This window comes from Canis lupus, chromosome 6 (genome assembly GCF_048164855.1).
Source record: "Canis lupus baileyi chromosome 6, mCanLup2.hap1, whole genome shotgun sequence".
NCBI lineage: Eukaryota > Metazoa > Chordata > Mammalia > Carnivora > Canidae > Canis > Canis lupus.
The window spans coordinates 14139566-14163401 of NC_132843.1; the positions used below are offsets into that span (position 1 = coordinate 14139566).

Sequence of the window (23836 nt, forward strand, 5' to 3'; positions counted from 1 at the left end):
GCAGGCAGGCAAACAGAAGAAGGTATACCAAGCAGAGGGAAGAGCATGAGACAGTGCAATGTATTCCAGAAGGTGGGAGTCCTCTGAAGTCTGAGCTGAGAATGCAGGAAGAAGACAAGAAGTGTTAGGCGGAGGTTACCTTCATGATGGCCCTCAGGTGCCAGGCAGTGGAGTTCATGTTTTACGGGCTAGGCAGTGGGAAGCTACTGAAAAATTTCAGGCAGGGGAAGAGAGACATGGCCAGACATGTCGGGCATCAAAGCTGAGGCATGTATGCTAAAAATAATTCAAATCAGAGGGAAGTAGGATTCTTTCTTCATCATTGGAAAAAAAAAAAAATAAAGCTCTTACCTCAGCTTTGGGTAGAAATCTTTGCTTTTTCTTCCGGAAATACAGCTTCATCTTCTCCTTTGTGGTTTCTGGGCTGGTACTTTCTTAATCTGATCTTGCAAGCAAAGCTACCAGATGGCTCCTGTCCCTTGCGCTGTCCTGGGCATGCCTGTCTGTCGGGGTTGATGAATGAACTCCTCCCTTGTACTTCTGACCTTTGCGTTGCCACCTTTACAACTATGTGACTCCAGACTCTCTTGATTGAACTGTCATGCATGGAGATTCATGAGCCCCCTTGGGAACAGACCACTTCCCTTAAATCACTTGTCAGAAGCACTAAGAGGCCGCTACTTAGTGGGACATTAGAAACAGTTTTAGGATTTTGAACTTTGACCTGAGTAAGATGTGATCACTCTGAAGTTGAGTCTTTCTTTTCTGCTCTTTACTCCTTTTGTTTCTTCTTTTATTCCCTCCAATTTCCCTTTTTTTTTTTTTTGCTTTTCCACAATTTTTAGATTGCATGTTACCACTTTTTATCCTAATGAAGATTTAGTGTTGTGATAGAAGAGTGAACAGTCCATGCAGCTCTGGTCGACCAGAGTGAACCCTGGGCCAATGTGGGCATATTGTTAGAAACCATCCTGCACATTTCTACCTTGCCCTGCTCTGTCCTTAGCCAGGGGCACTCAGGGTTCTTCCTGGCAGTCCAGAGGTAAGGCTCTTGAGGGCACTGAAGAAAAGAAAGAACCAGAAGGAAGACATGGAACTGATAAGAATCAAAGGGACTACTGCAGAGAGCTGGCTGTAGGGGAAGAAGGAAAAGAAAGGTGAGAATTGAGAGGGTAGCAATCTAAGAGTGAGAAGGAGAAAAGAAAATAGACTGGGAAGAAATACAGTGTGTCAGAAGAGTCTGGAAAGGACAGAAGAAAATATGGTTCTGTTAGAATTTCCTTGGGTACTCAGAATTTCCCCATGGAGAGCAGTATGGGCTTCTGTGTGTAAGGAGCTAGTTATCTACAATTGTGATGATAATCCAAAGACTTGGATTTGTAAGTTTCTGGAGGGTGGGCCCTGGTGCTGTTTGTTGGCTTCATTCTTTCTCCCTTCCTAGCCATGCCTTTGAGGACTCGATGTTGGCCTTCTCCTAAAGGATCTCTGGCAGCCACATCTGAGTGTTTTGTTTCACAAAGCAATACACTTGGGGTTTCTACACAGTTTAACAGGAATAGAAGAATATTCTCCAAACCCCGGCACCTGTCCTTGCAGCCACTTTCCCAAAACAGTGTAGCAACTTAAAATAGCCATTCGTCTGTCTACTTTTATGACAGTTCTTGTTTTTAATTCACAACAGGCGCATACAGTCCATTTTCTGATGTACCGTCAGCTGTGTGGCCAGGTGACCAGGGAGCAGGGTGCCCTCCAGGAAAAGCTCCAGGCAGTGAAAGCTCCCTGTCAACAGTGGAAAGTGTGTTGGCTGCTCCGGGATATTCCACCCACAAGTAATTGGCGTGGTATTTTTAAAACATCTCTGTCAGGATATAGGCAGGGCTGATGCTCAGCAGGGGAGCACCAGGGCATATTCCTTCTGATTGATCAGTGCCCATGCCAGAGTATTGATTAAATATTTGGATTATCACCCCTAGATATGGAGTTGAGGCTAAAGTTGTACATGGTCACATATTTTCCTTCTGGTTGAACTGGTATTTGGGGTATGGGATGTTTTTACATCTGAATTAAACCCCAGCCCTCTCAGTGGGGAAAGAGTGTAGCCATCGACCCCCCTACTATTCCCTAACCCCACTCCTTGCCAGGCTGGAGCTCAGGAGTAGGGCTTAAAGGTGCCTGGCTGGGGGGTACCCCTTGAATCAATGTTCCCTGTGCTGCTCACTGGCTCCCCTGTCTGTTTTTTTGAAGGGCAAATGCTCCAAGTTCAGGCTCTGAAGAGACAGAGGATGAAAGGCTTTTGAAGTCAAAAATAGGTCTTCAAAGCTGCCAGCAGTGGCCAGAAATTCCCTCCACTACAGCCTGGGTCCCAAAACCCAGCCCAGCACACATATCCCAAGTGCTTTGGGAAGCTCATTTCCTTTGTGCAGCAAGACCTGTGCTGTCTGTGGGTCTCAGGCTTGGATGCTGAGGAGCAAACATTGCTGGAGGAGGGAGGTGGCTTCTGTGCTGACCTATACCCTATAGAACAGAGGAGTATGCATCTTATTGGTTGGGATGCTGCAGGGTGTGTGGTCAATCTAGCCAGGGGATCCAAGTTTGCTGGAGGTCCAGTTCTAATTTACTTGGGTTCCTTATGAGTTTGGGCCACAAACTGGACTCATGGGCCTCAGATCCCTTGGGCTCGCTTGTGCCAAGTGCACCGTGTGCTGGTTGTTCTCCTGCCATCTGGAAGCCATTAGCATTGAAATGGTTTCAGGCGCTTGCTGTGTACTCGGTGTCTCAAGAGGCACAGCCCAGCACAGCCTCGGTTCTGGGAGCCAGGAGCCTTCTGCTTCCTGTAGGATTTCCAGTTTAAAACCCAGCAAAGCCCTACCCTCCAGGCCATCATCAGGTCCCCTTCTATCCCTGCCTTTTCCTCCCCCTTTGGAGCTCAAGAGCAATGATACCTGCTTTGGGGGATGAAAGGCGTGGTCCTATCATCTGTCCTTGTGTCATTTTTTGCCCACTTTGTAGGTTTGAAGGGGGGAATGCAGGTAAGTCAGTCTTTACAAAGCCCCCAGGGAAGGAGTTGCATTTTACACTCTGCCGTGTGCATTTTGTAGAATGGAACATCTCAGGAGAGCCCTCAGAGGAAACCGGGACTCAGCCCCTAGCCATCTGAAGTCGCAATAATAACTATGTCCTAATACTAGCTGCCAGTACCGGGAGGGGTGTCTGCCTTAGTTAGTCCTCATGTAGCCCCGTGGCTGGGGACACTACGTCTCAGAGAGTCGCACAGCTAAGAAAGGAAACACTGGATCCTACCCAAGATCTTCACGATTCCAAAGCCCACACTCTTTCTGCTCTTCAGGCTGGTGCCCCATTTAGACCTCGGCAGGGTGGAAGCCCCGGGAGGACAGAGGAGTGAAGGAGGAACAAACATCTGCAATTCACACTAGATAGTCCAGTCATGGGTTTCTCTGAGGAAGCAAAATGATCTTTTGAAAGGAAACTCACGCAGTCCGTCAGCTTCTTGCCAACACTCGTACAGTACAACCTGCCAAAAACAGCCAAACCTTGTTTGGGGTATGAAAGCAGCTGTTATAATAAACTCCTCTGCTCTACCTCTTTTTCCTGTTATGGTAGAATGACTGTTTAAACTAAATGTCTCCAATACATGGATTTTCTGGGGTCATGAAAACATTTTTTAATTGGCAGGCTCCATTACATTTTTTTGGTGCAGTTAGGAAGTAAACACGATGCCACATGCTATTTCAGATTCACGCAGCATAAAGGTCTCTGGATCCAAGAAACTTTATTCCCGGCCCCCCACTCCCTAGGGCTGGAGCCTTCTCAGCCACTGGGCTTGTTCCAGAACGAACGGATCTGCCTCTCTTCTATCTCAGGACTTACAAAACAGAGAGAGGGGGATGAGGGCACAGAACTGAGAGTCAGGTCTGCGTCTGAATCCTGGTTCTGCCAAGTGCTACTGTGTCACCCCAAGTGAGTTACTCTGAGCTTCAGTCTCCTTATGTGTAAAACGGCATAGTAATTCCTACTCATTAGGTTGTCATGAAGTTTAAAACAAAATTCAAAATAATAGCCAACATTTATATAATTCCTATTATATGCTCTGTGGTGTTAGGTGTCTTACATGTGTTAAATCTCCCCAACAGCCCCGTGGAGAGGGTGGGGGCCTCTATGCTAGCCATATTCTAGCCCCTGGGAATACAGTAGTGAGTTGCAAGTGACAAAAATCTCTGCCTGCATGAAACCTACATTCCTTTTGAGGAAAGACAAAAGATACATAAAATAAATAACATGTTAAATGGTGCTTAGTGCTATGGAGAGAAATAAAATGGGAATGGGGAATGGGAGAGAGTAGTGTTGTCATTTTCAAAATAATCAGGGAAAGCCTCTCTGACAAGATGATATTTGAGTGAAGACTTTTTTTTAAAAAAGGGAGGGGGAGGGAGCTGCAAGGATACCTGGGAGAAAGAGTCCCAGGCCGAGGAAAAGGCAAGTGCAAAGGTCCTGTAGCAGCGTGTCTGGTGTATACAAGGTGCAGCAGAGAGACCAGTGTGGCTGGAGTAGAACGGACAGAGGGGAGAGCAGATGAAGTCAGAGAGGTCAGGGTTAGGGCACAGATTGTATATAGGGCTTCAAGGGCCTCAGAGCTTTGTCTCAGTGAGATGAGAAGCTACCAGAAAAGCTGGCGCAGAGGAAGGGCATGATCATGTTGAAGTCAGATGTGTAGAAAGGACACTTGTGATTCATTCACTACAGCTGCTGCCCTTACTATTGGTTCCCACAAGGACATTGGCCAGCTTGTTGAGACTGTTTAAGTGGGACATTTCTTAACAGGACATCTGGGCCTCCACTGTCAACATCTTGTTGATTTCAACAGCAGATGAACTCTCTCCGACTTAACCCTGTATCTGTGTCCAGCCTCCTCCCTTCTGTGTTTTTTTTTTTTTTTGTATATTTTTTTATTGGAGTTCAATGTGCCAACATATAGCATAATACCCAGTGCTCATCCCATCCAGTGCCCCCCTCATTGCCCATCACCCAGTCACCCCAACCCCCCACCCACCTCCCTTTCCACCACCCTTTGTTCATTTCCCAGAGTTAGGAGTCTCATGTTCTCACTGATATTTCCCACTCATTTTCTCTCCTTTCCCCTTTATTCCCTTTCACTATTTTTTATATTCCCCAGATGAATGAGACCATATAATGTTTGTCCTTCTCCAATTGACTTACTCCCCTAGCATAATACCCTCCAGTTCCATCCAGGTTGAAGCAAATGGTGGGTATTTGTTGTTTCTAATGGCTGAGTAATACTCCATTGAATATATAGACCACAGCTTCTTTATCCATTCTTCTCTCAATGGACACCGAGCCTCCTCCCTTCTGGATGATTCCATCCTTTGCTGCCTCTCTGCATTGGATTGTCTTGATGATGCCTCTAAAGTGGCCGCATAGATCACTGTGGCCTACACTTGTGATTTATAGTGTGTTGCTGCATATGTATTAGTTATTGGTCAGGGACTCACAGATAAATATTGCTTTGGCCAGGCAACCAAGAGAACCAAAGGAGAGCCAGGTGAAGAAGGAGATGTTTGTCAGTGGACTTGCCCTCTCAGTGTGACAGAGAACTCCCTATAAATTCCTTTTGGAAAGGATTATGTTATCCTGATACTCCTGCGAGGAGCCAGGCATCACAATTCTGAACCTTAGGTATGGGTGGCTTCTAGAGCCCTGAGATCTCCTGAAATAGAGTCCAAATGTATGTCTTCGGTGCATTTTTCTGGGGAGAGGTCATGACTATCATGTTGCTTATTCCATGGATGGCTTCATCACAATTGCAGGCCATATTTACAACCTTGGATATGCTAGTGAATTAACGTAGATGCAAGCATATGACAGGATACACATTACAAAAAGGGGTTTTGTTTCCTAATATTAACAATCTGTAATATCTCTATTTCACAAATATTACTTGTAGGGTTTCCAAGATAGAAAGATACATTGCGGTCTCTTCGAAGGCATGGAATGCATTTTTGAGGACATCAGGTGTGCTAGCACACAGGGTCTGTTTTGCTTCCTTGCTCAGTGACTAACCTGCTAGGAATTCACACGCTGTATTAGATCACTTATTCTCATATGCTCCTCATTGCTTTTGAAACACCTCCAATTTTAGCAATGCTTTACAGACATGCACATGAGCCAAATAGTTTAAAACAACAACCTAGGCCTTAGATATTTGGAAGCGCCCTACCCCCCCACACCATCACCATCCCTTAGGGTCCTTCGTGGAACAGGGCTCCCATACAAGATGAGGTCCCAGCTGCACAGGGGAACAAAGTGAAAAACTTAACAGGGAAGCGCGGTGACTCTGCAACAGTACAGTGCTGGAAACAGATGTGCCTGAGGTTGTACTGGCACTACTGACACGTTCTGGTACTGGAGGCAGGGTGTGCACCCAGTGTGTCTGTTGGGTGCTGCTCATCTGCAGATGTACCTGGGGCATACTACACAGAATTCAGTGGGTTGGTACAATAGTCCACGGGGCTCAGTTCAGAGAAGGCCTTGAGTTCTTAGCCGGGACTTAGAGAAGTCAACAAAAGGATTTGTTGAGAATGACTAATCCCACGCCCTGGAATGCAAACCCCGCACAGTTTATGGTACGTAATTATATACAATAAACTATAAAGGACATACAGTGGGTTTTGATATCAGGTTCCAGTTCCTCCTCACTAAAGGGACTGGTAAAAACCCTTCATCATTGCGGCTGAGGAAATAGTTCTGGTCCTGCCTGAATCTGTTTCCATATGTCTACACTGCCCCTTCCCCCACTGTTAGTCGCACTGACTCAAGAGACGTCTGCCCCTCACATCAGGGTCAGAAGCATCCACACGCCCCCGTTTATCACTGTGGAGGGGAAATAGTAGAGCCATCAGAAACATGATCATATATTATATGCTCATATTGGATAAGTAGAGGAGATCTGCTGTACAGATTGTGAAACAGAAGTCTGTTTATTCTCACATTGCATAGAAATTTCACATTTTTTATCAACATGGAAATTTGAAAAGGAAAACTATGAAAAGTACACATGCTACAGGTTCAGCCTGTGGTTCCATCCACCAAGTTGGGCAACATTTCCATTTTGTGCTGGGCATAGGGGAGCCCTAGTCTGTGTTCCTCTCTCAGCTGAATATACCATTAGAGGATAAACTGAGGCATATTAAGACTTTTAAGAGTTTAGGCAAACATCTGTTCACATCAGGGCAGTGGCAAACCAGAAGTAGCCCTCCACTGACCAGAGCCAGGTAAAAGACCTTTATAGAGAGGATGCCCGTAGCAAGGAAAGGAAATTATTTGATTAGCTAATGCTTAGGCCTAGTTGGGTGTTTATGATTGGCTGTCCTTGGGTTTCAGTTTTGTAACCTAGAGGCACTTACAGACTTAGGTCTCGGTTTGCTTATGTAGGCCACCAGGACCCAAGAGCCACCTCAGTCTGATGGCCTCCTTGTTTAATTAATTTAGCAAAACCAGTCTCTCAGAGGGATTCGTTATCTTTTCTACAGAGCTGTCATCTCTGTTTCTTGGAAAGATGGGAGGATATTTAACCTGTTTGCCTAGAACCTTTTTGTGCTGGAAGATCAGGCCCAAAACTGGATCCCCTACTCATGAGGAATCAGTATACTTCCTATGTCACAGCATCACCTGTCCCCTTGATGAAAAGCAGCTTGAGGTGTACCCTTGCATTACCCAGTGTCAGTAAATAACACTTTCAGGTGTACCCTGCAAAATGATACAGGTGGGAAACTTATTTTATACCTACTCTTGCACGAATTTAAGGGTTTAACTCGTCTGCTCCCAGCTATGGCGCCAGGACTCCAGAACTGTGGTACTTGACTTAATAGAAATGAGATAGTGCAGTAGAAATAAGCCAAGTCAGTTTGGTCTCTTGGATTTTTGACCTGTTCTTGTTTCATGAGGGCAGATGGAGGGCAAGGAACTGGGGTTGAAGAAGAACTCTGAATTGCATCTCCCAAGAAAGAACACTTTCGATGTCTCAATACAGCACCCTGAGTGGGCAGTGCCTGACGTGTGATGAGCCACAGTGTTTGGGGCCCAGTTTGAGGGCCACATGAGGGCACATGGCCACGGTGTGAGTAGGGTGGGGTAGGGGAACTCAAGGGGAAGCCGAAAGGGACCAGAGGACCAGGTGTGAAGCTCTAAAGCCTTAGTACTGGCCATTTGGAAAATAAAAATCACTGCATTTTAACAGCGGGAGCTATATTGGTACTCCTTTCTTTGCCTGACAGACTTACTCAATTATGTCCTCGATGTTCAAGCAATTTAATGTGACTTGTTTCGTGCACTGATTTGTTTTCTCTTCACTCTCTAGAACCCTCTCTTCATTACCAACAGAAATAATCTGTGTCATCTCTGTGTCCTGGTGTGTGAGGCACAGACATTCCACCTCAGGGTCTCCTAGCTGGTTGGGACACAAAGGACTCAGAGACCTCCTTCTTTACAGTGTCTTTCCCAAGGCCTATTGTCGCTTTTGTTTCCCTGTTGACACAGCTCTCCTCTTTCTTCTGTTATTTCTAGATAATCACAAATCTTTGCTCTTCTCCATAGAAAAAAATTTTTTTGTTATTCCTGTTCCCTGCTCTGAGAGCCTTTCCATCCTACCTGAGGCCTGTCTGGCTGAAGCCTTCGAAAGAAGGAGCCCTCCCTGAGCCGCACTCTCCTGGCCCCACTTTAACGAGCATTTCTCTTAGGTGATTCTTGCCCACTCGTGGTGTCTGTCTGTCTGGGAAGTGAGCAAGAGTGGAAACCATCGCATCTTCTGACCAAGCCCAAAGCTGAGAAGAATTACATACTTCTATTCAGTAGTCCCATAGACACAGTTGAGTAAATCTACAATCACATGGTTATTGGGGGCTCTGTACACTCTAGTAAATTAGTGCTTCTAATTTTATAAGTACTGTCATAACCACAGTTGTAAGTGGGATTTGTCCTTTTACTGTAGTATATGTTCCTGTGCTTTACTAGGTGTTGTTTATTAGGTGGTGTTTCCCCTAAGTGTTGTATAAAGTGACGGATTGTTTCAGGGCAACCACTAGACTGTATTTACAGGTGGTTGGTTGTCTTTACTAGCTTTGCTGCTGTAACACAACTGCTCTCTGGCAGGAAGGAACATTGCCTGGTAGCTGGGGTTACTAAGTCCAAACTTTGCTTTATTCCTCATTTAGGAATGGATGTTTTGTGAATCACTGAGTCCTTCTTTTTTAGTTCCTCTTCAGGGCCATGCATGATGTGGAAAGTAATGAAATGGCACTGTCTTTTGATTGCAAGATCACACTGCTGGCCTGTCAGCAATAGGATGCGAGCTTTTCCAACTCTTCCAAGGCTTCCTGGGGAAGTCTTGCTGCCCCAGGAAGGAAGAGCCCTGCTTAGGCCCTGTTCTAGAATGGGTATGTGTCCTTGGTGTGTTGAGCTGAGCCCAACCCATTGCTGGCATCCCATTGTGTAGTGGCCCCTCGACAAATACTTCTTAACTGGGAGGGACCACAGGATATTTTAAAGAATAATAAGCAATGAACTCACACTATATTCTAAGCCATATACAGCTTATGAGGAATTAACAAATACATGCTACAAATTAAAAATGAAGTACATGAATGACTCCCTAGTAAGTGATTCTTTTTTTTAAAAAATAATTTTTTTTTAAGATTTATTTATTTATTCAGAGAGAGAGAAAGGCAGAGACACAGGCAGAGGGAGAAGCAGGCTCCATGCAGGAAGCCTGACATGGGACTCGATCCCGGGTCTCCAGGATCACACCCCAGGCTGCAGGAGGCGCCAAACTGCTGTGCCACCGAGGCTGCCCTAGTAGGTGATTCTGATACAGATTTCAAATTCCATATTTACCAGGGTAATGGAGAAAACCCTGAGCTAGATGTGGGTTGGACAGCATTAAGAACTTGTCCTAAGGCTTTTCTTTCTACCTGTTTTACCAGTTTACAGATTGAATTAGAAGCTATTTGGCCTTTTGGGCAATAAAATGCATTTCTTTGAGCATGAAATACAATTAAGTGATTGAATGAACTAAGAAGTTCATATTGGTGAAATCGTGTATATATTTCCTGCATCGCTGATCTCCATTGAATACTGGACCAGAGCTAAAGAGGACTGTGCAGTTCTCTGCTATAAGAGGTCATGTTCAAAAGGTATTTTGCCTCCACCATTGGCAACTCAGCTGGTGTATTTCTGATGTTTTCCTGTTTCTGTCTCTGGGTCTCATTGTTGCTGTCAGATACTTGTGCATCTTGTGAGTGTGCAGAGAGGTCTTGTGTTCCTTTGGATACTTGGATTTTTTTTTTTCTGCCTAGAGCTGGGGTTTTAATGCCTGCATGCTTTTAGGAGGTAAAGAGAATATCTTCCAGATTGAGGCTTCTCATTGGAAATCTCTTCCTCTATGGTGATTCCTTCATCTGTATCCTCATGTGTCCTGCACCACTGCCTGTCCTTAGGCTGATTCATCTGTGCTCCACCTCGTAACTGCCACACTAATTTGATGTGGGTGACAGATCAGGTCAGTCCTCCTGAACATCATCTCCCAAGAGAGAGGGAAATTCACTTTCAGGGCGATTGATCAGAATTAAGTCAAACCTGTATCCATGGTATGAAATTAACAGACATGTGGGAACTGAACCCTGAACATTGTCAGTTTCACCCCACAGATCATTGCACCCCACAGAGATTATGAATTTGCATTGTATTATGTATCCCTGGAAGTTTTGAATTCAAAACATCTAATGTGCACAAATATCACTAATAAGAATGCTATATGATCTCTATAACCTCAAGGGGGGGGAGAGAAGGAACAAAGGTCCAATATAATCTTCATCTGTCCAGTGATCCTGAACTTCTCAAGTGATTACCCGATATAGAAGAGCAGTTTGATTTGTTTAAATGTGATGGGTCAGTTGCAGCAGGTTGAGTAGTATGCTGGCAGATGTTGAACAATCAGCCCTCCACGAGGCAAAAGCCCTGAATTTTGTAGCATTTGCTGATTTCTTTGCTGTAAATACTTGCAGTGTGATCAATTCCAAGCTGCCAATGTAAAGTCACCAAATATGGAACTGTGAAGAGATATAAACACATGTTTTTCACTATTCAGTGCCAGTTGGCTCTGGCCCACCCCTGAGGAATCTATGGGAAATTGTGAATTTGAGTTTTGACTTAAAAATCCATTTTTGAGGGACACCTGGGTGGCTCAGTGGTTGAGCATCTGCCTTTGGCTCAGGTCATGATCCCGGGGTCCTGGGATCGAGTCCTGCATCTGGCTCCCCATAGGGAGCCTGCTTCCCCCTCTGCCTGTGTCTCTGCCTCTCTCTCTGTGTCTCTTGTGAATAAATAAATTTATAAAAAAATCAATTTTTGCAACCTCTCTACCATCAAGAAAACCACTTTGTTTGCATGTATTTATATACAGATATGTGCATTTATCCATTTTTTATCTAGTTATTTCAGTTTTAGATAATTTTCTAAATTTAAGTCTGTCCTCTTTGAATTCTTTATGAAGTCATGGAAAATAAAATAAGCATACAATTCCCCATTTACTTTATATTCAATTAAAATTCAGTCATATGCCTTCTGACTTTTTTGTGCATTGCATTTCCGTTTTTATATTTCTTTGACCTCTACAACCATAGTTGCCTACCACATGGAAACATTTCTTCCTCTCTCTGCCCTTTGTCCAGATCTATTAACAAGTATGAATAACAGGCTGGTGAATGGGAGGCTCTTCTCTGAGCCCGGGGACCTCACTCCTCTCACGGTTGGGCCATAGTCTTTAAAATAGATCCCTCCCATTTCCCTCATTATTTATTTGCCAACTTTTCCTCATTTAGATCATTTCAAGTTGATTGATTGACTCATTTCTCATCACATTTTGGAACTTAGGCTACGGTCAAGGTAGAGCAGATAATTACTTTCCAACACTGACAGTAAAATCTGTTGTTCTGTCTTGGCTCACTTTTCCCTTACTTTAAGTGTCCTCAACTATAGTCTTCACTTGAAGAAGGTAAAAAACACATATTCATAAAGGAATGAGGAAGGTCTGTCAGGCTGATTGATATTTTCATTTACATTGAGGCCCCTTTTTTCCCCCCATCAAAACACTAGTTCTGTTGGTTTAAAGAACTCAAGTAGGTATGTGAGAGAGCATGGATTAGTCTCTTTTTTATGCCAGCACCTGCTCCACAGCATAATTTCCACATGTCCCAACACTCCTTCGGTGAAAAAGGGTAAATCCACTATCATTAACTGAGACTTGGCCCCCTCAGCCCAGCAGGATTCCCACCAGCATGATACTAGCTCCTCAGCTGTCCCCCTAAATAACACTTTTTAAAGCAACGATATTCCAGGCAGATGTTGGATTGTGGGTTTACATTTCTCATCCTTGCCCTGTCGGATTTAGTTCTGTAAGTGCTAAGGGACAGAAAATGTAGACAGGTTGCCGTGCTGCTTTAGATCTTGGGATTCATTTCAGGCTGGGCCAGGGCATAAAGAATGCCTTGCGTTCTTTTGGTTGGTAAACCCCACTGCACTCCCCACCTTCTGCGGTAAAAACTCTTCCTTTCAGGCTGCAGGTACCTGATTGGGAGGATGATGTTCTCTCAAGTGTCTGCATTTTGACTATCAGGCCTCTGAGCTGAATACTCTCCCAGGACAGCTCCCCGCTGGCCAACAAGACAGGTCAGCCTGGCATTGGTCACCTGGAAAGCTGGACACAAAGGTGGGAGGGGACACACCTGAGAGCTGGGGGAGGTATGCTGCTTCCAGCTTGTGTGAGACAGTCCCTAAGGGAGGGACAGAGCCTACTTTTCCCACTGCCAGCATCTACAGCCGGCCGCAGTCGTGTATTTGTGAAATTGCTCACCTCGAGTGGAGTTGTAGAGAGCTAACTGGTGTGTTTAGAGAAACGCAAAAGCAATAATGCAGAGAAATAAAATTCCCACACCTCCAGGAGGTGGGAGCCATGCAGATGGCCTTTAAAAACACAAATGTGCATAGATTTGTGCAATGTGAACCACACAGGTACCACAGGGGTTCAGGTCCAGCTGGGCTTGGGGCGAGGCTAATTTTAGGAAAGGATTCATTGAGGAAGAGATTTCATTGAGTGAAGATTTAAAAAAAAAAAAAAAAAAGTCATTTCATGGAGAGGAAAAGTGTTGTGGGGAGAAGGAGGGCAGATCTCAAGACCTGAAGAAGGAATAAGCAGATCTTTGGGGGAGTGCAGTGCGACCTCCGCACGGGTACCCTGGTGCTCTTTCCCACGCTCTCCCAAGCTTTTGCTTCCGTGTTACTCTCTGAAGCCTTCTCTGACCAGCCTATTTAAATTGCCATCTGCCTCCTCTCACACACGTCCTTTGCTCATTCCTGGCTCCATAGTGTTTATCACCTCCTAACACCTTACAATATCTTCCTGCTGGAGGATACTAAAGGCCAAGATTGTTGTCTATTTCTTTGACCATTATACTCCGTGTCTGGTACATGGCAGATACTCTATGCTGATTTCTTGAATAAATAATGGGATGTAACAAGAAAGAAGCATGGTGAAGTGGGCAGGGTTCGGGGATCTAAATTAGAATTCCAGAGGAGAATCGGGAATCCTGAAGCCTAAACCCAGGGCTGGCCCATGTGTGAGTGGGGCAGACAGTGGAGTTCACTGGGCTGTAGTTCCTCCCTGTACGATGGACTTTGGCCTCAATGACAGCTGATTCTCCTCCTGGCCCTGAGGCTGTTTGAACCTGCATGGTTAGAGGATGCTAGCTGGTGTGCATCTTGAAATCTACTTTGATCCACTTGGAACTTACTGTGGCAGTGGATAATTACCATTGATTCCTGAAACATGGGGTCAAGCTGGTATTTGTAAAAGGGTTTTGCCAGTGTACTTCAGGCAATTTTTGTTGTTTGAGAGGGGTTAAGAGGCTAGAGATAAACTAATTTCTTTAATCACTATTTAATAAATCCTTCTTTCACTGCCTTCTTTCCATTAACTTATCTCACCCAACTTCTGCAGATATGGACCACCAGCAGTTGTTGGGGTCCATAGATGAATGAGCCACTGGACTCTGACTTTTGTGGCTACTATGTCATGTACTAGAAGTTCAGGAGAAAACTCAGTAGGAGCAAGCAACTTATTTTGGTTTCAAACTTAAACCGTGCAAGCCCCCTGCATGTCTCATAGTTTGCCTTGAAATTATAAAGCTACCTTCTTTTCCTAGCCCACTCCATTCCAAAAATTCCATCACCATTGAGGGATGATTCCCAGGAAGGGCCAACCTCCAAGACAGTCCTGACCTCTCATAGAGATAATGAGCATTTATTTAGGGTGGAATTAACTTGCTGCTGAGTATGTCACCAGAGAATAGTCAGAAATTACAGCCTGTAATTCTCCTGTAGGAGCTCCAGGCCTGTAATAGTTAACTTACTGGAGCTGAGTTTTACTGCTCATTTCTGAGAAAGGCATCTTCTACCAACGTTTGAAAAGATGTTTCGGCACCCCTTTATTTTGACAGAATACTTCCAGAAGTCTAACCTGTCAGCTTTCTACAGTTTATCTTGTTAGGCATCCTTAATCTTGCTTTGTTTAGCTTTCCACTTCTGGAAGTCCGTAGGCTTGCAGAAGCAGCATGTGATAACCCAAGTTCATCTTACAGCTCAGCCACTTATTGGCTTGCATGGTCAGCCTCTTTTATGTCCATCTTCCTAGACTCTATAAAATTAGGGCCAAAATTCCTACTCTGCAGAATTGTTCAAAGCGTTGTAAATAGCCAGGAGAGGGGGCCTGGCACCTATCAGGGCCTCAGGAATAGCAGCCGGCCTCAGCAGTTCCTCTTTGCATTAGTGGCAGTGACAGACTCTCACCCACTGAGCAAATGTCCAGTGACCTTCCTCCCAATACCTGTGCCATGTATGTGTCCAGCTCCATTACGCAACAGACTCTGATGGCCCGAGCTGGAGCTGCATTTTCATAAATCCTTTTCATTAAAAGATTCAGTGCCTAATCACACAAGGACATTGTTTGGTAGTGCCAGATAATGAAGTAGTCAGGGCTGCTGAAATGTATCATCAGGATTGTTGACAGTTCACGCTGTGTCCATAGAATAAAATGAATAGGAATAGAGCCAAGAGGAAGGGGGCCAGCCAGGAGAGACAAATGTAGATGTGATGGTTGAGCTCCCCGATGAGCGAGGATTCCTTTCCTCAGAATTGAAAGCATTTGTGTACAGTTCATATAATAAAGGATTTCTTATTATAAAACCACAAAGAAAATAATGGTGTTCTGTTGAGACACTATATATTTTGGCAGACACTATATAATCTGAGTGCCTCATTACATCTGGCTTTTGCCTACAACAATTCTTTTTTAGTAGGCAGGGTATAAATGATAAATTTTAAACAAATAATACATATTCTTCTTTTAACATTAAGCCCAAACCAAAACTGACTGCCACATATATATAATGTTTTAATGGAAGAAACTATGCCCTGTTGACTGTGCAGAATGTTAATATAAGTGCAGAATGAGTGCTGAAGATTTCAAACTCTTAATACTCTTCTAAATAATTTTCCTGGTCTGAATACACTTTTATGAATACAGGGATACTATGAGGCTTCATTTATGTTGTGCAGAAAGTTATTTCATTCCCAAGTCCTGTCCTGTTTCCATTTTCATGCTTCTCCACATCAGTTAGAAACTTGGCATAGTAAGGTGTCAGGACTGAGATTTATATTTGGGGAACTAAATTATTCATTAATGAAAAAATTGTTGCTAACTAAACCCATGTTCTATCATTTAGTAAAAGGCCTTTGTAATAAGAGAAAATTAATTATTCGTGGGATAAAATATTTTATGTACTTAATTTTTATTCTAGTGATATTACATAACAACCAAATAACTTACCAGGATATTAACTCTTTCTGTTTTGTTGCTTTTGAGGGCATTTTAATTATAGGAACTTATTTGAATCATCAGTTTTACTGTTAGAGCCAAATCATTCTCATGGGCTTATGGGAATATATGCCACCAGGCAGTAGATTAATAACTATAAAAAAGCCACATGAAAAGGTCACTGCAAATCTCAGATCAAAACCTGTGGTTTTCTGGATTTTGCAATCCACCAGCTTTTTGAAGCTTCTCTCTGGTAACACGATCTGTATGGCAACACCACTGAGCTCTATTGACACTTGTGATAATTACGACAGACCAGGAGTGCTCCATACTTGGCCACAGTGCCAGGCTTCACCTGACAGGGAAAGGGATTGATCACCATGAGTCCATTTCAAAAGAGAAGCCGTCCTTTGGTGATGGCAGAAAAATTTGATAGTGAATGAAGGAGACTCTTTTGTTCTCCAAAAAGATTGGAAAAACAGACTGGATTATAGCCTGGACCGCAGCACTTGGGAGGGCTCTTTATGGAGAACCACAGCAGAAAGGAATTCTCTGCTGGTGAATTCTTCTGGCCCTTTGCACTGTCATTCCTGCAGTGTTTCAATTATTCTCTCCAACCAGCTAACCGCTGCCCCCTGATCGGCGGCCCCGCCCGGCCCCCACTCATCTTACTCTAAACATGTGTTATTGGAAACAGGGTGACACAGGGAACTTTGAGTTTGAGCCCTGGGGACCCAATTGTCAGCCTATTCTGAATTTCCGTGGAATGCCCAAGGAGCTAACTAGAGTGATTCTGATTTCACTGGGCCCCCAAACTTTTTTTTTTTTTTTTTGCATGGTAAAGAATTGGACCCTGGAAAATACATTTAAAACATGAGCCAAGAATCAAGTTCAGTGGTTCAGTGGGAGATAGTTTAAGAGAGATAACCAATGGAAAAGCATGGGTCCTTCAGGCACGTTCTGTTTGTGGCCTGCTGAATTGCAAATGTGCTATTTGGGCCAGGTTTTTTGATACACTAAGTCTCCTGGTGGAAAGGGGCAAAACTGCTTCACTTCCTGAACTAGAATGTCCTATATACAGCCCTCTGCAGATTGATTCCCTTGCCCTTCCTACCACCCGCACCCCCCTCCAACAGAAACAAAGTCCCCAGTCTCAGGAAAGTAATGCTGAGAAAACAAACAGTACAAAGGCTGGTAACAGGGGGATATCTCTCTTGAATGTTTTTTGTGACCATCTAGGTTCAAGGAGGAGGGGGGTCCCCCAGCTACGTGAGCCAGCAGGGTCTCTTTGTAGTAGGCATCTGTGTGTTTGGCCAGATGTCCTCCCAGCGGAGGGCAGAGAGGGAAAGATAAAACAGAATTCTTATTAAAAATAAGTCTCTGGGGAGAGAAAAAACAAGACACAGAAAGTGTGTCAAGTGTAAGGGGAGGCCAGGCAGTACCATCTGATATTGATTAAATGCTTGATACAGTCAGCAGTGAGAAAGGCACACCGTGAGGAAGTGACCCTGCTCTTCAGAATAGGAACCAGTGACAACTGTCCTGGAGCAACCTGCACGAATACCACATGTACAAGATGTCCGCTGGCAAATACAGCACTAGCACACGTGGCCAGAATGGGAGGGGAAGACCCTTGCCCTGAGAGTGAGGACGCGTGGCTTCTGATTGGCTTTGTCTCATTGACTTCATTTTCCCCATCAATAACACAGTGACACTTGACCAGATGACCTTAAGCAACTCTCACTGTAGATTCCGTTATCTACACAGAATCCCTTGTGTCCCTCCCTTGTGACCAAATCCTCTGAGGCTCTGTCAATGGAATGCAAGAAATCGCCCATAGACATATAGAGCTCACCCCCCATGGTCCTAAAATCCAAAAGGAATGAAACCCCCCCATCAGCCACAAAAGCATCATCCAGTCTGTCCAAGAGAGATGTGTCTGTCATCTCTGTGTCTGTCATCCTTCTGTGTTTACAGTGGACACCAAAGCACGTTTATAGCTCCTGAATGTGAGATACGGCATGTTTATGGGTCTGCTTACACTCCTCCCTCTCCCAATTTCAAAGATTTTCAGTCTGACTGATGTAAGGGGTCTTTTTTTCATTTAAAGCTGCCAGATAGTAGAGAGTCTAAGAGCTGATGGGTGTGTGTGTGTGTGAGTGTGTGTGTGTGTGTGTGTGTTCATCCTTTATTTAAGGATGAGCTGTTGAGTGTTTTTGTTTTTCTTCTCTTTGACATTGTCATGAGGATAGCATCTGAGTCCAGGGTGAGGCTGGGTTCCAGTGGGAGTGGAAGAGGAAGCTCCCACTGAGATGAAAGGATCTCAGATGAGGAGCATGACAGTGAAATGGAGAGGAAGGGATGACCAGAAAGAGTCACCATAACAAAGTAGAGAGAGTATGGCACTTAAATTTGAACAGACCCAGGTTTGAATCCTGGCTGTGATGCCTATGGATGTCACCTCAGCTGTCACTCCCATGCCTCCCTGAAGGGTGGTTATGAATAAAGCTGCTTTTCTAGCTCAGAATCTGGTACAGTGGAGGCAGTAAATGAGCACCAATAAACTGTAGATGAGATAATTATGAAAAGAACTTCCCATGGGAAGATTAGCACAGCCTGGCAACTGCATGAATTAAAGAATATCAGGGAAGACTTGAGGGGGTCTCTGAGTGGAGGACTGGGATAGTGGTAGTGGAAACAAGGACGTTGATGGAAGTCGGAGTTCTGGTTTGGTGGGGATGGTACCAAGGTCAGTGTTGGACAGGAGAGATGGTACTGACATCCAGGTGACAAAGGAGCAGGATGGAAAGGAAACACAGTAAAACAAGTGGGAAAACTGATACAGAGAAGTCAGCTTACTCTTGGTCTGTTTGACCATTGAGTTAGATTTTACAGTTTCGCCTTCGAGGTGTTGGCTAACCCAAGGTCGATCCAGCATGAACATCTTCACAATAAACCTTAGCTCCTGGAAATGTGTTTTCCCCAATTAAGCATCTTCTGGATCTTGTGAAGAATGTAGACTCTTAGCTCCTGCCTTAGACCTACTAAATCAGAATCTGCATTTGACAATGTGTTTTGTAAGTACTTTACAGTTTGAGAAAGACTGTACAAAAGCACGGTGGCCAGACAAGCACTGTCAGCATCCCCTGGGAACTTATTAGAAATCCAAATTCTCGGGCACCTTCTCAGACCTCCTGAATTAGAAAGGCTGTGTTCTGACAAGGCCAATGCACCCCAGAGTTTGAGAATCACTGCTCTTAGTCATGGAACAGATGGACTCAACCCCCTCCCCTTGAGTCTGTGGCACAGAACACCAGAGGGATTGGTTAAACACTGAAAGTTAAATTGGAGTCATTGTTCTATGCTGTTTCTCTCATCATTTTGCATTAAACACAGCTGAAGAACTCTTTTCACTGAAGAAGGGCATGATGCGTAAAATTACAAACCAAAAGGGGGAACTTTGGCTGTAGCTTAATCCTCACGACTCACCCATCAAAAGTTATTGAGCACAATTATAGGAGATCAGTCCTTTATGTGCTGTGCTCCTGTGGGACACTGTTAGTAAGATGCACATAGGAAAACAAGGGATCTCCCAGTATTCCTTACAACGTGATTTTCACATTAAAATGTCCACAGTCTTTGTCTTCTGTGTTTCCAATCAATCTGATGGAAAGTTCCCTTTTTATAGGTTAGTTTCTGGAGTCACTTGTAGCAGTGATGGTGGTTTACCACTTAGACTAGAATGCTTTTCAAAAAGTAGAACAGTGAGCAGTAAAAATTTACCCCCCTTATCAAAAATGTCTGGTTTTTCTAGTTTCCTAGTTGTGATTTAAATTGCTGTGATAACTTAAATAAGGGTGTCTATTTTCTGCATATATATGGTGTACAAGAATGGTTGTATATTGAACATTTTAGTCATAAAAGCACATTTATTTTCCTGCTGTAGATTAAACTGCATTATAGACAGTGGTATGGTAAAACAGTTGGTGGTGGAGGACGACGTGTCACAATTTGTAGTGGTCACCAATTTCCATGGTGTAAATACTCCCTCCAGGGCTGATTTCAAGCTTCCAACAGTTTAACAACCAGCTCCCCAAATTCCTACAAATTTAATAGTTAGCTCTTGTAAGCCAGAGGAACTAGCTCAAGCATACCACTAAAACAAACATCAAGGGACAGGCCATGAGTTTTTTGGTTGGTTGTGTTTGAGTTGCTATAGGTCCAATAAAATCTGAAACAGTAGATTGGGGTGTTTAAAATCTTTTGTCAGGGGTGCCTGCGTGGTTCAGTGGTTGAGTGTCTGCCGTGGGCTCAGGGTGTGATCCCGGGGTCCTGGGATTGAGTTCTGCATCGGTCTCCCCAGAGGGATCCTGATTCTCCCTCTCCCTCTGCCTATGTCTCTGCCCCTCTCTTTCTGTGTATCTCATGAATAAATAAATAAAAATCTTAAAAAAATCTTTTGTCATGTAGAGACTTTAATAAAATGATAATTATGATGGATTTGAAATTATTCTGAGACAAAGTTATGTGCTATTTCCAAGTGATTATTAAATGCAGCAACATTAAATTACTACATAATGGAAATATTTAAAGTGCTTGTGTTGCTAATGTGGTGTGTTTAAAATACCACTCATCCTATAGTAAGGCATATGTAAAAATTATTTTTAATCATAGTATTTGAAGCAACATGCAGGATGATACTTTTTGAAATGATATCTCTGGTTACTATTATTAAAATTTGACTTCTCTTACAGGTATTCAGGAAGGAACGCAATGTACCAAATGTAAAAATAACTGGGCGCTGAAGTTTTCTATCATATTATTATACATTTTGTGTGCCTTGCTAACAATCACAGTAGCTATTTTGGGATACAAAGGTAAGTACTCTTTCCTTTTTCTTTCCAAATGGTGGATTTCCCTTTATTAATTTAAACATAAACCCCACCCATACTTTGCAAGTATGAAGTATCTCATTAATACAACTCAAATTGGGCAGCCCGGGTGGCTCAGCGGTTTAGTGCCACTTTCAGCCCAGGGCATGATCCTGGAGCCCCTGGATCGAGTCCTGCATCGGGATCCCTGCGTGGAGCCTGCTTCTCTCTCTGCGCCTCTCTCTCTCTCTCTTTCTCATGAATAAATAAATACAATTTTTTAAAAATGCAACTCAAACGTAGAAGTAAGCAACATCATAAACTTTGTTTCTTGTGCTTCTTGTAGCTGTGGGATCTGAGTCCTTTTGACTCATTTCACCAATCATAAAGGTCTTCTGTGAGTTACAAAGATTTGTCCTCCTTGTTGTGTTTTCCTACCTATTTCTAGTTCCCCCCTCTTCCTCAGTCTTTTTTCATCTTATCTGTAAGAGGCCTTGTGGAAGGAATCCCTGGAGCCAGCACACAGGAAAATTATACTGACAGAGGGTAAACCAAACACAAGATCTCCAGAGATACGATTTACTTCCCCCAGGGACTGGCAGTTGGTTCCCTTTTTTCCTCTTCGGCACATCTCCTGGGACCACTGTTGTTTATATTGCCCTGTAGAAGTTAAACACGTAGGGAGCACTGCCACCTTAACGATACTTTATGAGATGTTAGGTATTCTTTCAACGTGTCTGGTTTAAGGTCAGTGGAAGATTTTTGCCTGAATCCTTCAGACTTGGAAACAAAGCGGGCTTCTCCCTCCCTCACCCCTCCGCCACTACCACACCCGTTCCAGACACCACAGGTAGAAGGTGTCAGGATTCAGAATCACGAGGCATAAACCCTTTTATAGAAAACAGCCATGGAAGCCTTCCCATCAAAGATACGTGAGACAGACACGTCGTCTGGTTTCAGCAAGAGGCAGACGTGGGGGCTGCTGATCTTCAAAACCTTCACTCAGCAGCCATCCCAACTGCCTTGCCTCAGAACTGACAGATTAACAGTAGAGAATTCCCATGTGTTCCCTTCTCTGTTTCTTGGCTCATAGACTTTCTCTCCTTGGGGAGAGAAAGATTCAAAGTGAATTCCCTCCAACCAGTAACTCCTCTCACCTCTCTCCCAGTGTCTAGAGGTTTCCTCAGGAAACCTACCAACGTATTGAAAGGAGAATGGGCTTTGGAGCCAGATGGTCCAAGCTCACCCTTGATTTTGCCATTTGTAAAACAATTGTAAATCTTTCTTAAGTGCTTGCTGACATGCTAGGCACCATATTAAGTCCTCTGCATGGCTGTGTAACCTGGGTATGAATCATACCCTCTTTGACTTTCCTATTTCTTACAATGGCAATTAATAATCCACTTTTCAAGGTGATGGGGAGGCACAAAGATGATCTCATTGAACCACCTGTCCAGTAGTTGGTCCTAGTAGATAGTGACTATATTTCTGTGTTTCTTGCTTCTTCATAACTGCATTTATACAACTGTAGCCAGTAGAATGGCAAAATGTTAAAAATACTCCATAGAGCTGAGGCTTGAAGTCTCATTTCTGAGGCCACACACATGGAAAATTATGTGCATCCTGTAGTGTGTTGACTGATGAATTTGAGCAATGGAAATCTGGAAAGTTACCAGGTCATTTTATACATTTGTGATTACTTAATCCAACCTAGGATTAACAAAGTAAGCGTTAAGAAAGGTTATTAAATTGTGGCAGGCAGGACAAGGGGTTGGGGATGGGAGCCTAGTGGGAAAAAGGAGGGTCTTTTACGTTCAGGGTAATTCAGACTGGCTCTCTTCCTTTACCAGATTATTTAGGTTACTACTCACTTCTCCTGGACTTTTCCCAGCAAACCCAGATAAAGGAGAAGCTTGGAATGAAACAGCCTTTAGGGCTCGGTACTGTGTGATATCATGAAAGCAAATATTTACCACCTAGAGAGAGATGATGGAAGTTTGAAGAGCATACCACCATTTGGGGTTTTGTAATTTTTACCTCTAAAAAAAAAAATAAGATCTAGGGTCTTTATACCTTTACAATTGTACAGAAGATCCAAAGGAGAGGATCTTTTTTTCCCCTTGTTTTTAAAGTACAGATATTTACTCCATTTTTATGATATTGGAAAGCTCTTCCCAGCTCTGGCTTGTTGTCCATGTGCTGGTCCATTTGCCTAGAACACCTTTTCTCTGCTCTCCACCTACAATGACTCCTTTCCCTTCATCTCACGTAGACACACATCCTGTAAGAAGCGCCGGAAGGCTGAATTAGGCGCCCTCCTGTTTGTTCCCATAGCAGTCCTGTATTTACTCTTAGCCCCTGTCATACTGTGTCATTGTGGCCAGTGGGCTTGTCTGTCTCACCACCCAAACTGTAAGTTCCATGAAGACAAGAGACTCCCATCTTTAGTTTGTTCTATCTCCTATTAGCACCTAGCCTCGTGATACTTACTGGGCACCAAGTAAAGTTACTGGATAAATTAATGAGAGGGAAGATGGATGGATGGACAGACAGATTGTAGATCAGGGCTGACTTCTGTTAAGACAAAGTTAACACCCAGGGGCCCTTGAGCCATTCTGCACTTAAGGCATTGCTATCACTCAGAGCCCTGCCTGGGAACCTAAAATCCTAAAGATTGGCATGGCCTGCTCTGTGGGTGTAATCTGTGCAAGATGAAGCGGGGAGACACTGGGAGCAAGTACAAATGGACGCGAGATGATAGTCTTGCCCCTTTTACCTCCTGCAAGGGCCCCCACCCCTCAGGCGTCTCCTGACAAATATAATACAACATGCAGTTTTGGTTTCCAAACAGAGTCTTAATGAACTAAAATGTGGATATTTTCCAGATGTGTTTTCTCCTTACTTGTACAGTGATTCTTTCTTGCTGATAAGATTCTGGTGACCTCACAGTGTAAGAGGCAGATAGATAAGACCTAGGTCTCCTTTCCCACATCCCCCTTTGAAGTCT

General features: G+C 43.8%; 1 protein-coding gene across 1 annotated transcript in view; it reads left to right on the forward strand.

Annotated features, from left to right (window-relative positions):
• Positions 1 to 23836, forward strand: part of COLEC12 (collectin subfamily member 12) — a 180707-nt gene that overhangs the window by 118657 nt on the left and 38214 nt on the right. Inside the window, exon 3 of the mRNA XM_072828975.1 lies at positions 20713 to 20835. Coding sequence (XP_072685076.1) covers positions 20713 to 20835 — 123 coding nt within the window. The remainder of the gene's footprint in view (positions 1 to 20712; positions 20836 to 23836) is intronic.